This window comes from Aedes aegypti, chromosome 3 (assembly GCF_002204515.2).
Source record: "Aedes aegypti strain LVP_AGWG chromosome 3, AaegL5.0 Primary Assembly, whole genome shotgun sequence".
In the NCBI taxonomy this organism is placed as follows: domain Eukaryota; kingdom Metazoa; phylum Arthropoda; class Insecta; order Diptera; family Culicidae; genus Aedes; species Aedes aegypti.
The window spans coordinates 245,793,855-245,810,209 of record NC_035109.1 but is presented as its reverse complement, the minus strand read 5'-3'; the positions used below and the strand labels follow the sequence as shown (position 1 = coordinate 245,810,209).

Below are 16,355 nucleotides of genomic sequence, written 5' to 3'. Positions count from 1 at the left end.
ATTTTCGACTTCAAATGTTTGCTTGATTTGCTCGACCATAGATAAAAAAAAGTTGACGTTTTCTTCCGACGATCCCGAAAATTACGGCAAGAACGAACTCCATTCATGCATCTTGATAAAATTGTTTGTCGCGGTAGTATTTCGATTTTTGACTGCTATTTCCGAAAATTGCTCAGCACTCCCAAATCTTTCATTGCTTCCACTCCTAGACGATTCACAGTTATTCCTTTCCAAAATCGCATTTCTTCCTTCGGATTGTATATTGACATCTTGAGAAGGAAGACCGCTTCCGAAATTCTCCAGTTGTTCAAATTCCGATCGTAAATGGTTTAGTACGGGCATTTTTTTTGGTATATCCCACTTCTGAAGTTTTAGTAAAACAGTTCTTACTCTTTTGAACGTTTATTTCAGAATGTCCTTTGTAACATGATTAGTCGTTGTCAGTGAATGTCCAGGCCTACTTGTTAGCAGCTTAATACTTATTAATAACATAACTCTACTACAGGGACCAAATGCAGTACTAGAAGTGGTACTCGTATATACCATTTTTGAGGGGATTGATAGAAACTAAATAGTTTGTAAAATGTTTCAAATATTCAAAAATCGTAATAAAACAATAAATAATAAAAATTAACTCAATATACTACAAGAAGATGATTAATAGTCAATGAAAAGCCAAAATATGTTTAATACAGTGGGGTTCCGTTTTTGGCAACAAAGTCCAAATTTTCAGTTGCCATAAACGGAACCATGCCAAAATCGGAACCCTTTTTTTTAATTCAAGAATATCATTTGAATGTTGTTACATCATTATTATGGAACAGATGGGATGATGGACAGACTTCAGACTTCAAAACGGTTGATTTCGAAGCAGTTCTAGGTAGAATAGGACTATGCTTTAAATCTATAGACCCATAATATTAATTGTAACGTTTCACACACATTTCATTGCTGATATATCTTCAATGATGTTTTATAAGCTTTATGTATACTATTTGTGTACATTGGAAATGAAAAAACAATAATCGCAATAGTGACACTTATTCAAAAATTGGACAATTCTTCAAAATAGTACAAGAATACAGAAATACAATACATTTCATTAGAAACGTATTTACAAAAAAATAGTTCTAAGTGTTAACTGAATGATATTTTTAATTCAGCGATCATAACAAATCAGTTTATCTTTTAAGCACAAGCGTCATATTTGATAAAATTTGGTTATTTGAAAATGGCTCTTCAAGATTATATTTCTTGCATAGTAAGGCATCTCTTACCAAATGATTAACTACTTTCAAAATGGCAGAAACAGCTTAAATCAATTGTTGCACATAAAGCCTATGCGATTTTTTGAAACATACTATTTACTAAGCCTTCAATATGATTTTCCATAGAAATATGGATAAGAAACTTCTCCAGAATTTATTACTAAATGGTATAGAATAGTGAAAGGGGAAAAGCACTTATTTTCGACTCATTCATACGATTTTGGCCTACTTTGTATGGAAATCCGAAAATTGGCACAGATTTCTTGTAGGTCGTAGTGCTTTTACCCTACTCAATATGCGACCTGAAAGCCGCATGAGCAACCTTTAAGGTGAAACAGTTTGGAATCAATCTCTAAGATTGTACTGAAACTTCAAAGGCACAAATCTCGCGAAGAAAGCATCCAACAACAGTGAACTTTTTATTTTGGCTTCATGCACTAGCAGAAAGCTTAAATTAAGAAGATCAGAAACGTTTGCTAACTATTTCTCCAGTTTTGTGCCTTTGAAAACGTGAGTAGGGGCACAAGTCGGCCATTGTGAAGGCCATCTTTGGATTCCGAGATGTTTCACCTTAACTGTGGCCCATTATTTCGTATAATATACAGATAAGCTTCTCATCACTTTAATTTGAAATGATTTTAATTGTGTTTGAGAGGTTGAGCTTGTTCGTTATAAATAAACCATATGAATTCAACAGAAATTCGCAGGATCCCGCTATAAAACCCCGATAAGAATATTTAGGTGTCCGTTAATAATCCACAGAAACCCGCTATCTAAGAGCTTGCTAAGAATTTTGCGGATATCGCATAGAATTTTCAGATTCCACTGCGATATTGCTGAAAACTATCTAGTCTCCGATGGAAATTCTCAACAGTCCAGAAGGACTTCTTAGATTACCATTAACAATATCTAAATTCCGCTGGAAACATATTTAGAATCTTCAAGATTTTTCCCGAAATGTTCAAAATACTACTAGAAGTTCATCGTGTCCCGCTAGAAATTCACATCACGCCTTAGAAATCTTAAGAGGTTACAAGGAATCGACAGATTTCGCACAGCATCCCCAATAACTAATAATACAATCTCAGGATCTCACAGGAAACCCCTATTGTCCGAAGGAATACCCAGATTTCGCGCAGTATTTTCAAGAATATGCTGAAAATTGCTTCTCAGAATTTAAATTATAATAACATAGGATCTCGTAAGGATTGTCCAGAATCCAGTTAGAAAACACTTAGATTCAGCTCTATATCACCAGGATCGCATACGGGACATGCTGATTATCTCATGCGATCCGCATCCACTGGTATAAAAAAATGGATCTCTTCTTAAAAAATCGATCGTCCTACAAAGTATACTTCGTACTTAAGATACGTGTATGGCCTTATTGAAAAATAAGTGCGGTTCAGATTGTGACTGGTGGTGCTGTATCTCTGTCACGTGTAGTGGATGATCTCTGTCACATTATTGCATAAAATCATTTTTTATTTCAGCTTTTAAATACATCGATTTGTTATTACAATTTAAAAGAATTACCAATTACGCATATAAACTTTAGTCTTCATTTTCTTGTTGGATGTTTATACTAAATGTGGTATACATTTGAAACTTTGTTTCTGTTTTTGTTTGGTCTTAGCCTAACTTAACTCTACTTACTAACTACTAATTATAAATGTTTCGTATTGTTTCATGTTCTGATAATCTTGTTTTGTTTACAAACTTTTCTTTTAGTTTTTGGAATCTCGCTTCCAGTAGTTCTAGTTGTGCCATATCATGGACTAAAGTAGATCTTGTATTTCTCTCTAAGCCAAAGATTATTTTTAAGAATCGGTTTTGTATGATTTGAAGTTTCTTTTTGTGGCTTTTGGCACAAATGTCCCATATTGGAGCTGCATAGTCCAATACAGGTAGTACTGTTTGCTTATATATTGCTTATTTGTTTTTTTATGTTTAGTTTTGAATTTTTGTTAATTAATGGGTAAAGTCTATTCAGTAGTATGCGGCATCTAGTTTTAGTGTGTTCTACATGTTTGTTGAATAAAAGTTTTGCATCTGTTGTTAAGGGGACACGGGAGACCGTGTTATTTTCCCTATCTTTCGTCTCACTCCAACAATAATCATCAAAACTTTGTGGAAGCAAATCTCGAGTTTTAGTGAACCGATGAAGCTGAAAATTTATCGGGTTGTGCACTACATATATAGAATCATAGTGATACATTTTCGCATCGATATATGGTGTGGTTCTTGGGATATGCTTCTTGAAATGGATAGGGTGATTATGATGACGTCCCGTGCGGCCTTAAGCCAAGATATTTAACATGAGGAGACCATTCTATTTCATTTCCTTCTATAACAATTTTTGTGTTTGGTTTGTGTTTGGGTGACTGATTTAGAGGAAACAGTATTATTTGTGTTTTTATGGCATTGATTTTGATTTTCCATAATTTCATGTAGTTTATAAATGTTTCTAGACATTTTTGTAATTTGGCTGTAATGTATCGAGTGATTCTGCCTCTGACTTGGATGGCAGAATCATCTGCAAACAAAGATAATTCTCCATCTATAAGTGGTGGAATGTCCGATGTAAATATTGAGTAGAGGACTGGGCCTAGAATACTCCCCTGGGGGACTCCTGCTTGTATTGTGTGCTGTTCGGAGTAGTGTCCTTGAAGGTACACTCTGAATTGTCTATTGATTAGATAGTCGTGTAATATTTTAACCAAGTAGGTTAGGAAATTGTATCGAACTAGTTTGTGAACTAATCCCTCATGCCATGCATTATCGAAGGCTTTTTCGATGTCCAAAAGCGCCATTGCTGTTGAATATCCGATTTCTTTGTTTCTTTTGATCCTGTTTCTTACTACTCTGGCTAATTGTTGTGTTGTTGAATGGCCTTTGCGAAAGCCAAATTGCTCGTCCATGAGAATGTTATTTCTTTGGATATGTTCATTTAACCGTTGCAGAATTAGTTTTTCAAAAATTTTACTTATTGATGATAGTAAGCTGATCGGCCTGTAGCTTTTTTCATTCGTGGGATCTTTACCTGGTTTTAAAATGGGGATCACCTTTGATTTTTCCAACTGTTTGGGAAGTAACTTATATTTAGACATTTGTTGAAAATATTGCAGAGGAGGTTCAAACTATTGTCACCTAGATTTGTTAGTACTATATTTAGAATGCCATCATCGCCTGGTGCTTTCATGTTTTTCTGTCGTTTCAGAATTGAATGGATTTCTTCTACGTTAATTTTGTTTTGTTCAGGTAAATAACTATTGGTGTTGTTTAAAGTTTCTATTGTTTGTTTAACTGTATCTTCCATCTGGCTATTCATGGTGAGTCCTATTTCGTGAGATTTAACAATGTTTTGGGCTATTGCATTGGCTTTTTCAACTGGGGTTACAAGTATTTGATTGTTTACTTTAAGATGGGGAACAGTTTGTGGTCTATTCTTGAGTATTTTTGCAATTTTCCAAAAGGGTCTTGAATTGTTGTCGAGTTTGGCTAATTTTTCTTGGAATTTCTGGTTTTTGATTTCTTCCAACCTTTTGCCTATTATTTTTCTGAGACGATTCACAATAGATTTCAGTCTTCTATGACCAGTTCTCTGATATTGTTTAAGAAGGGCATTTCTTTTACCTATCAGGATTCTAGTGAAATTGTCTAATGCTATCACTTCTGAACGAACCGTTGTGGTCATAACATTGTTATCAACCGCCGTTTGGATCACCTGGATGAGGTTTGCTAGCACATCATCAATCTGCTCCCTGGTATCAATAGCTTGTTCCGCATTGAGTTGATTATCAACTGAACTTCGAAACCTGTCCCAATTAACACGATGAAAGTTCTTCTTGGATGTCAAAGGTCTTGTTTCACTGGTGATTCCTACTCTTACAACTACCGGAAAGTGATCTGAGTCTAACATCTGTGGTTTCGGGGTCACTAATCCCGTTCGACAAGTTTGACAGGAAAAAGACAAGTGTTGATGGTGAACCTTTAATAGTTACGTACGTTGGAGAGACTGGGTGATGGATAGAGTATATGCCAGCCTGAAGATCCACAAACAGGATTTTGCCGTTGGCATTAGACCCGATATTACCCCAGCTAGGATGCCGGGCTTTAAAGTCGGTCCCAATGATGAACTTGCAATTTGTGTGTGCTAGCTTCCTAAGATCCTGACTGAATGACAGCCTGCTGCCATCAGTAATTTTTGTTTGTTGCCCAAAGTATGCGCTGATGAGTCTAACTTTGCCAACACTGGATTCTATCTCTATGCCAATGGCTTCGATAACTTTGGTGTTGAAATGGGGTAATGCCTTAAACTTCAAGTGATTAGCTATTACTATGGCGACACCACCACCTTTGGTATCCTGACGATCATGACGGATAATTTTGTGGTTTGGAATACTCAGCTTAAGGCCGCACGGGACGTCATCATAATCACCCTATCCATTTCAAGAAGCAAATCCCATGAACCACTCCATATATCGATGCAAAAATGTATCACTATGATTCTATATATGTAGTGCACAACCCGATAAATTTTCAGCTTCATCGGTTCTCTAAAACTCGAGATTTGCTTCCACAAAGTTTTGATGATTATTGTAAGAGCGAGACGAAAGATAGAGAAAATAACACGGTCTCCCGTGTCCCCTTAATGTTAGGATTTAGGTGAGTTTCTGTGATCAAGGCCACTTGAATATTCCTATCAACTAGAAATTGTCCAAATTCTATCATTTTAGGTCGGAGTGACCTAGCGTTCCAAGTTACAATCTGGATAGAACTATCGACCATACTGGATCAAGAACACTCCCAACGTTTCTACTTGTTCATGCCGGGAACGACAACGTTTCAGTTTGTCCGACATGTCCAGGAAGATCCTAACCAATTCTTCTGGGGCATAGAGCGAACCACTTTGCGGGACAGATTCACATTCATCATCAGGGAAGGAAGCAGCGTTAGCACTCACCTGGGGAACCGGATGTTGAGATGAACTCGGTGTTGCGGTGGTCGTTCTCGGCTGTCTGGGCGAAGACGGGGTGACGTTGGGTTGCTGGCGCTGATTGCTGTTTTGTTGGAGGGCCGGGAATTTATCATGGCGGAACAGGTGTTGATTCTCGGGAACTCTTCTTCCGGGGAGGTTTCTGGTCGCTGCATTCTTCCGAATCTGCTTGTATGCCTCGCGCTTGGGGCAAATCTTGTCGGAGGCTTTGTGTCCACTTCCACAGTTGACACACTTGTAGGCTGCTACATCCTCGTGGGGGCAATCCGCTGTGATGTGTGGATGAGCACAAATGTTGCAGCGGGGCTTGAGGTTGCAATTTCGAGTTCCGTGGCCGAAGTTCAGGCACCGTATGTATTGTGTTACATCACGGTGTGAACCACGGTAGGCTTCCCAGGTCACGATCATGTCGTTCAGCGTACGCACCGCCTTCAGCGCGTTCAGCGTGGTGGATCCCTTTCGGAAGTGGACGAGGTAGAGGCAATCTCGATTGTCGCCTTCGCTGAACTTCCGGGCGATGACGTGGATTGCCACAGGCTGCAGCTTGTAGTGCTGGATCAATTCCGCTTCGATGAGGCTTTTCTACGTGATCGGTAGACCACGAATGACTGCTTTGAAGGGTTTCTCCTCGGTAGGCTTTGGTAGCTTCCATCGCTTCCTTCGTGTGGACCACGATTTTGATGCCAATTCGTTTGAGTTTGAACTGGGCATCGATGCCGTTTGCACAGAGGTCCTGCTTAAGTTGGCCAAGAGGGACACTTTTCACCACCAGAGAAGGAATCTTGGATGGTTGGTTTCCGTTCTGTTGGATGAATGGTGTGATGAAGTCATCGGTTTGGCCAATGTCGCCGAATCCTCCCATCTCGCTTAGGTTTTCAGCAGTGCCAGCATCGGTGATGACCCAAGTAACCATGCTGCTCAAGCTGCAATTTATGCATATAAACGGTGTATATAAAGCTAGCATTACTATATATGTGGGAAAAGGCCCCACTAGAGCCATATTGAAGTTATAGCTTATAACATTAATTCGACATTTGTGGGGCCCTTTCCCACTTTAAATCAACTTTAATTGGACATATATAGTAATGCTAGCTTTTAATACCGTAATCCGGGGTAACATTGATCAGCGGGGTAACATTGATCGGAATGACTCATCTCGTTAAAAGTTCAAATAAAGATTTATTGATGAAACATTTTCAAATAATGAATAGTGCCTCTCTTTCTTATACTCATAAGCTAATGAAAATTAAGGTTTTTGCCAAAATTGCGTTTACTCCATGCGTAAATTTGTCAACTTTTTGAATCAATGATTTCTAGCACTTTCACTGACACTACCAAAAATTCATGTCTCACATGAGTTCTGCAGACGATGTGATCAAGAAAAATGCGGTTGTTACTCAATATGACATCGACGAAAACGATTCCGTTGTCAAATCTTTTATAAGTTTATTCAATTAGGCTACATTAACTAATTACAATTAGGAATGTAGAATTCCCTTAGGAAATTGCCTACTTTTAGGCGTATTCCGCGGTTCAAGGTGTTTTTAATTTTGAAATAGCTCAAAAAGTAAATGACTTGTAAGAGTTTGGTCTTCATATTCGGCTTCAGGGGCCATGATTTTAGTATGTAACGACATTTCTAACATTACCGAACGTTGTTTACTTGGGTGATCAATGTTACCCCATATCAGATGAATCAAAAAATCACTTAAAACATTTATTTAAACATGTTTAAATCTTTCGAAAAACAAAATAAAGTATAAAGTTAGGAGCGGTGGGTGCCAGTACTTGTTTTAAAAATATAAAACTTGTAACTTTTGTATTGTGAAATGAAAAATTTGAGAAAAACTCAAAAAAAATGATCAATGTTACCCCGGATTACGGTACACCGTTTATATGCATAAATTGCAGCTTGAGCAGCATGGTTACTTGGGGACGCTCTGGGTTCCTGCCACGATGTTGCTTAGAGCCATTGCTCGAGCGACGGCGTCCTCGCTTACCCATACTGGGCAGTACGTAATCGAAACACTTACTTAATTACACTGTTCGACAAAAAAAAGTCGATCTGAATGCACAGAGACCGGACAACCCGGGCTTGACAGTATAAAAATAAACAAAAATAATGGCGTTTTCAGAATGTTCGTGTCTGCCCCAGGTCATTTTTAAAATATACTTGAACTTTTTGCATTTTTTATTTAAAAATCTAATCTGATCAATAAACCGACACAGAGTTTTATATTCAGGACAGCGGAATTCATGTACCATATAATGTTTTAAACGTTAAGTCCAATATGAAGAGTTGTAATAAGATTTGCAGGAAGCCCTCCCCCTTTTTTTGCACCCTCCCCATTTTTAAAGTATCGCAAATGATGGAATATTTGATGTACAGGGGGTTGTCAAAATAACTGGGACAGGCAAAAATTGGGCCAACTTTGGAATGCTGTAACTTTGACAAAAATTGACCGATTTCAATTCTTTAAGAAGTAATGGACGGGTCAACTAATCTAGTTTTGAGGTGCATCCACGGAGATGAACTATGACCACCGGATACCGGTGATAATCCGGATTTCCGGAAGCATGTCTTATGCAGTAAAATTATGACATGTTTTTAGCAGAGGTCTCGGCTAAAAATTCAAAATTTTATTACACATGAAGATAGAAGATCAAATTCTGAAGCGATTGGTGCGCCAAGTATTAAGATCGATCCAGAAACAACCAAGATATGGCCATTTCCCCGGAATCGGTGCCGGTAGTGGATCCGAATTGGAATCAAACAATTTATTCACTCAAAATATGTCGCGCAATATTGTTTTCTCCCTAGCTTATCATAAAATACCCTATTATAAATTGAGAAAGAGTCTTGTACAGATTTGGCCACTCATGGCGCCGCCAAATGCCCCGGGGGAACCTTGCATAGGGGACATTTCGATTTCGACACCAAAGCATATCATGCGACGGCTCATTCTTCATGTCTTGTCGTAAATAGGGCAACTGTAGACTCAAAACGGATAGTTGACTACAGTGACTACTTCCGGGACCACCGGATGTTCCAGAGGGAACCTGTAATTAGGGACAATTGAAATTGAACTCCAATACATATCGTGCGATGGTTCATTTTTCATGTCTCGTGCTAAATAGGGCTAATGTAGACCTAAAATGGATAATTGACTACAGTGGCCACTTTTGGGACCACCGGAATTTCCCGGAGGAACCTGTCATTGGGGACATTTCTGTTCTTACACCAAAACATATCATGCGACGGCTCTTTCTTCATGCCTTGTCGTAAATAAAGTAACTGTAGACTCAAAATGGGAATTTATTTGAATTGGCCACTTTTGGGACCACCGGGTGTCTCCTAGGGAACCTATGATCGGGGACAATTGGAATTGAGCTCCAATACTCATCGTGCAACGGCTCATTCTTCATGTCTAGTCATGAATAGATCAACTTTAGACCGAAAATGGATATTTAACTAGAATGGCCACTTTGGGGACCTCCTATAGTTCCCTAAGGAACCTATCATTGGGGACATTTCGATTTTTACACCAAAACATATCATGCGACAGTTCGTTCTTCATGTCTTGTCGTAAATAGGACAACTGTAGACTCAATGTGTATATTTAAATATTGTGGCCACTTTTGAGACCACCGGATGTTCCAGAGGGAACCTGTAATTAGGGAAAATTGAAATTGAACTCCAATACATATCGTGCGACGGTTCATTTTTTATGTCTCGTGCTAAATAGGGCTATTGTAGACCTTAAGTGGATATTTGACTACAGTGGCCACTTTTAAGACCACCGGAATTTCCCGGAGGAATCTGTCATTGGGGACATCTCAGCCTCCCTCAGGGATATCCGGTGGTCACAAAAGTGGCCACTGTAGTCAAATATCCACTTAAGGTCTACAATAGCCCTATTTAGCACAAGACATGAAAAATGAACCATCGCACGATATGTATTGGAGTTCAATTTCAATTGTCCCTAATTACAGGTTCCCTCTGGAACATCCGGTGGTCCCGGAAGTAGTCACTGTAGTCAACTATCCGTTTTGAGTCTGCAGTTGCCCTATTTACGACAAGACATGAAGAATGAGCCGTCGCATGATATGCTTTGGTGTTAAAATCGAAATGTCCCCTATGCAAGGTTCCCTCGGGGCACTTGGCGGCGCCATGAGTGGCCGAATCTGTACAAGACTCTTTTTTAATTTATAATAGGATATTTTATGATAAGCTAGGGAGAAAACAATATTGCGCGACATATTTTGAGTGAATAAATTGTTTGATCCCAATTCGGATCCACTACCGGCACCGATTCCGGGGAAATGGCCATATCTTGGTTGTTTCTGGATCGATCTTAATACTTGGCGCACCAATCGCTTCAGAATTTGATCTTCTATCTACATGTGTAGTAAAATTTTGAATTTTTAGCCGAGACCTTTACTAAAAACATGTCATAATTTTACTGCATAAGACATGCTTCCGGAAATCCGGATTATCACCGGTATCCGGTGGTCATAGTTCATCTCCGTGGATGCACCTCAAAACTAGATTAGTTGACCCGTCCATTACTTCTTAAAGAATTGAAATCGGTCAATTTTTGTCAAAGTTACAGCATTCCAAAATTGGCCCAATTTTTGCCTGTCCCAGTTATTTTGACAACCCCCTGTATATCAAATATTCCATCATTTGCGATACTTTAAAAATGGGGAGGGTGCAAAAAAAGGGGGAGGGCTTCCTGCAAATCTTATTACAACTCTTCATATTGGACTTGACGTTTTAAACATTATATGGCACATGAATTCCTGAATATAAAACACTGTGTCGGTTTATTGATCAGATTAGATTTTTAAATAAAAAATGCAAAAAGTTCAAGTATATTTTAAAAATGACCTGGGGCAGACACGAACATTCTGAAAACGCCATTTTTTTTTTGTTTATTTTTATACTTTCAAGCCCGGGTTGTCCGGTCTCTGTGCATTCAGATCGACTTTTTTTGTCGAACAGTGTTATGAACGAAAAGTCTAAAACACGTCTTATCGCGACGACGGCACAGACTGGAATCTCTGTCACACTTTTTCCAATACCTTATACACGCACTGTCACACTTTCGTATACCCCTCCCCTCCCCCAAATCTGGACAAACATTTCAAAAGGGCACATCGACATTGGTAAACATTGGCTTTGCCAGCCGCTCTTGAGCCCAATTCAACTCGATCACGCTCACCAATACCACTTTCAGGAAGAACTAACACCAATCTTTCTGATAGTGGTGTTAGTTTGCGTGGGCGGGCTAAAAAGGGCTCAACAGCAACGTTTCTAAAAAAAGGCTCAAGACCTCTTGGGCCCTTTTCAAACGTTTGTCCAGAAATGATGGACGTCATTTTTGAATGATTCCAACCAAACGGCATATATAAGAAGCTGGTGGGTCATTTATTGTCAGGGCTATGGATTATATGTTGACACTTCATTTGAATACGAATTTACTTGAAATACGCAATTTACTTCATAAAATTTTACAAAGAGTTAAGAGACACGACTTTTTGCTTGGTTTGCCGTTATTGTTGTGGTATGCTTTTACATACGAAATGCATGTTACTTCACAATAAAAATACCAGTGGGCTGAAGAGGCAAAACGAAATTTATGATAGAAACTCTGTGTGAGTTATAAACTTTTTTGATTTTGAGTGAATTGTTGTGCTTTGTTCAAACGAGCTGTTTCAAATCCGAAGAAACATTATTTTTACTGCTGTATCATCTACCGGCATACTCATTGGGCTGCTCATACAACATGAATGCCTGAGAACACTAACTGTATCTATGAGTATCAACTCATAGAGATAAGTGACTTCATAAAACATTGCGAGCATACGACTATCTAGAATTAAATAATTACGTACGGTGCTCCTAACGATTGATACGATTTGGGGAAATATCGACAGAAATTGAGTTCTGGAATGTGGTAAGCGTGAAGCTGAATTGCTTTTCAAATGACTAAAACGAAAGACACAATGATATTAATAAAAATGTGCAAAATTTTCATTGTCAACAAAAATGTTGCAAAGAACGGATCCATTTGTTGCCAAAATTGGGGGGTGTCAAAAATGGAGCATGCTAAAAATGGAGCATGCCAAAAACGGAATCTAACTGTATATGTAATAATAGGACAGGATTGTCTTTTTTTCATTTATTTTTATTGAACAATATCTATTCCAACAAATTTTCTTGTATCCAATCTATGAAATGAGCGGTCCTTGCATAAACTGCCGGATGTGCTGTACCACATGGAAACCCAAAGTTGACTATCCCTATCTGAAACCACGTTCCTTGTAGTTCAATCATCAATGGACCTCCCGAATCTCCTTCGCACGTGTCGCCAATTTCTTCTGTAGCGGATCTTGCGCAAACGTGCATTTCGCCGGGTGCACTTCTAGAAAATAAATTCTCACACTCTTCGAGCTGAACAATCTGGAGTTCCACATGCATTTTGACCTCGCTTAGTTCTTCGCCTTAAATCGCAAACATTTTCGATTAATTCTGAGGGTGTTTGAACCATATTTTTACTTCTATTCACCTGTTCCATTTCTTCCCCATCCGGCAGCAAAAACGCTTCGTCCAATAAAGTCCTCTTGATGGGCCGGTAAAACCGGTAAGCAAATTGGTAGAACATAATTTGAATATTCAATCGGCTTGGCAAGTTTCAGAAGAGCAACATCATTACGCTCCTTCCTATAGTTAGGATGGATTATTATTCCACTGACATTCGCCAAAATAACGCGATTGTTACAGTTTCCTGAACTATCACAATCTGGATCACTCGATAGGTCATGTTCTCCAAGCCGTAACACTAAGCTAAAAATATAAAATATTTGATTCGTTTCCAAACAAAGACGCGTAATGCTTACTTTTCTGGCTTTTGATCGTTTTTAATACAATGCGCAGCCGAAAGTACATACAAAGTGTTAATAAGAGCACCCCCACAGATCAATTCCCGATCGCCATTTTCTATGCGCTCAATAACAACCATCCAACGGTATTGTTCCAATTCGGTCTCAGTGCCTCCCAGGATCTTTTCACTTGCATGGCCGAAGCCACAAACACCGACTCCGGGAAGTGTCATCCTCCTGCTTTTGGTCACCTCTGTATACTGTTCACAACACACCTGCAATCAATTAATTATTGTAATAAAGCATATTCTTAAGGGTACATTTTGCATCTTACCACTGCTTTACCACAATTGTTCGTAGTTAGGAATTCCATTTCTTGCACAGACACTTGAGATTTACGCGCAATATCTAATAGTTCAGGACAGAGATCAATGGGTACACATTTTCCATTTCTGCCCCTGGAATTGATACAGTTATCTGGAGAAACAAAAGTACGTATTTTTGACGTTGCACCATGCTTCAAATATGATATATTACCTGTATCCTGTGATAACACAATTCCAATCATTATAAGCCATTGACATATATTCAGAAAAAAAGAAGTCATCTGAAAAATTAATTGAAAATGAATGTGCACCTGTTCAGTTTCAAATGAATGAACCATCTAACTCAAATCAACGCTCTCGAGAGAGCATCCAATCGCTACTAACACTGCACTGAACTATCATCATTGAACTTATCATCGTTTGTATTCCATTACAAAATACGCTGTATTATCACCTTTAGTATTCGTGGAACGAATCGTAGATGGAAAACAACCAATATTCGAATAAAAATACGAATGAAAACATAATGGAACAGTCTGTCAAGTTTATGATCAAAATTATGGCTTAATAATATACAAATTAGTACTTGCCTTACCATCTACAGCAGTTTTTCCCTATTTAATTTGTTGAACTCAATTAAATAAGTTAACCTATGTATTACCTTTCAACGGATAATTAATAAATGTTCTGCGCTATGGAAACTAGTTGCCGAGCTCTCAACTCTTGATCGTATTGGTATCAGTGAAAAAACCTGGCCTTATGCATACAAGTTTCTCTCAATTATTTGCGCATACAAAGAAAACTTTTGATACAACAACGTTTTAGGAATTTCTCAAGGGAGCAATACAAAAGCACCAAGAGCATTTGATTTTCCGGAGTAGATGAATTGAAACCGACGTACGGTTGGTCCATGCAAAATTGTGATAATCTATTCTATGATAGTTTTTAAATGGAAAATGAAATCGTGAATTCGATTCTCACCGAGAAGACGTGTAACTTTTTCGCAAATGTCACATCAATTGCAATGTATGTGTAATGTTTAGTTTTTCGGCTTCTACTCGGCTGGTTAGCCGTAAAACAACGAATCATAATTAATTATACAAGTATTTGCAAATTTAATTTTTAAGTTGATAAAAAAAAATAAGTGACGCAAAAGAACGACAAGATTGAAGTTCTGATGATGGAATGTGAGCAAGCCGTCGGGGAACCAATAAGTTTTGAAGCGTCCTGTATTTTGCCAAAATTCTACTTGGAAAGGTTGTTCATGTTGTTCGGAGTTAATATCATTGCGTTCTATTGATGATTCTACTTCTTTCTGGCGTAACGTCCCAAATGGGACAGAGCCTACTTCTCATTTCAGTGTTCTTATGAGCATATCCACAGTTATTAACTTAGAGCTTTCTTTTCCGATTGTCCATTTTTGCAAGTATTTATCGTGTGGCAGGTACGAAGATGCAAAGGATTCATACGCCACTTCAAATCAAATGTTGCAGACATTTGCATAATTAAAAAAAAAAACTATTCCTCGATACAAAAAATACCAACACCTTACTGCAAATTTTAAAACGAAACTCACAATTTTTCAGCTATTTATTCATTTATTATGTTAACATCTAAACATTTAACACTGAATCAACACGCCACAATACTCGGTTCGTGGCCGCATCTCTCCATCCTCGGTTCTGCCCCACGCTCCCCAAATCGATACGCACTTGATCCTCCCACCTAGCTCGCTGCGCTCCACGCCTTCTTGTACCAACCGGATTCGAAGCGAACACCATCTTTGTAGGGTTCAACATTCGACATTCTTGCAACATACCCTGCCCATCGTATCCTTCCAGCTTTGGCCACCTTCTTGATACTTGGTTCGCTGTAGAGTTGGGCGAGCTCGAGGTTTATTCTCCGCCACCACACACTGTTTTCCTGCACACCGCTAAAGGTCGTCCTGAACACCCGACTATCGAAGACTCCTAGTGCTTGCAGGTCCTCCTCGAGCATCGTCCACGTTTCATGCCCGTAGAGGACACCCAGCCTTATAAGCGTTTTGTACATTTGATGCGGGTATGAATCTTTTTTGACCGCAGCTTCTTACGGATGTCATAGTAAGTCCGATTTCCACTGATGATGCGCCTTCGTATTTCACAGCTAACGTTATAGTCAGCCGTCATCAAGGATCCAAGGTAGACGAACTCGTCGACTACCTCGAAGGTATCCCCGTCTATCGTAACACTGCTACCTGGGCGAGCCCTTTCGCACTCGGCCCTACCATGCTAGCATGTAATTTGTCTCGGTTGCATCCACCACCAATCCAACGTTCGCAGCCTCGCGTTTCAGGCGGGTGTTCAAGGTCCATATCATCCGCGAAGCAAACAAATTGACTGGATTTCGTAAAAATCGTACCACGACTGCTAAGCCCGGCTCTCCGCATAACAACTTCTAATGCAATATTGAACAACAGGCGCGAGATTCCATCACCTTGTCGTAGTCCCCGGCGGGATCCAAACGAATCGGAGTGTTCACCTGGAACCTTCACACAATTTTGCTAACCTTCCGTCGTTGCTTTTATCAGTCTCCTGAGCTTCCCGGGAAAACTGTTCTCGTCCATGATTACCCATAGCTCTACGCGGTCAATACTATCATATGCCGCCTTGAAATTGATGAAGAGTTGATGCGTTGGGACCTGGTATTCACGACATTTTTGGAGGATTTTCCGTACAGTGAAGATCTGGTCCGTTGTCGATCAGCCTCAACGAAGCCGGCTTGATAACTTTCCACAAACTCGTTTACTGCAGGTGACAGACGACGGAAGATGACATGGGATAATATTTTGTACCCGCATTCAGAATGGTGATCGCTCGAAAGTGCTCACAATCTAAC

At 39.1% G+C, this 16,355-nt stretch overlaps 1 protein-coding gene across 3 annotated transcripts; it reads right to left on the bottom strand.

The window, feature by feature from the left end:
* Nucleotides 1-12,437: 12,437 nt before the first annotated feature.
* On the bottom strand, nt 12,438-14,244 carry LOC5566584 (serine protease 7). Of its 3 annotated transcripts, none has more exons than XM_021853095.1 (6): nt 14,140-14,244; nt 13,690-13,759; nt 13,487-13,629; nt 13,171-13,427; nt 12,840-13,117; nt 12,438-12,774 (listed from the first exon to the last, which is right to left on the bottom strand). In XM_021853095.1, exons 2-6 carry the CDS (start codon nt 13,757-13,759, stop codon nt 12,473-12,475), a joined length of 1,050 nt encoding a protein of 349 aa, XP_021708787.1. In that variant the 5' UTR covers nt 14,140-14,244; the 3' UTR covers nt 12,438-12,472. The 3 variants fall into 3 exon arrangements, with proteins under 3 accessions (XP_021708787.1, XP_021708788.1, XP_001650979.2); XM_021853096.1 differs by having other exon boundaries at nt 13,487-13,610; XM_001650929.3 differs by having other exon boundaries at nt 13,690-14,220.
* Nucleotides 14,245-16,355: the final 2,111 nt, after the last annotated feature.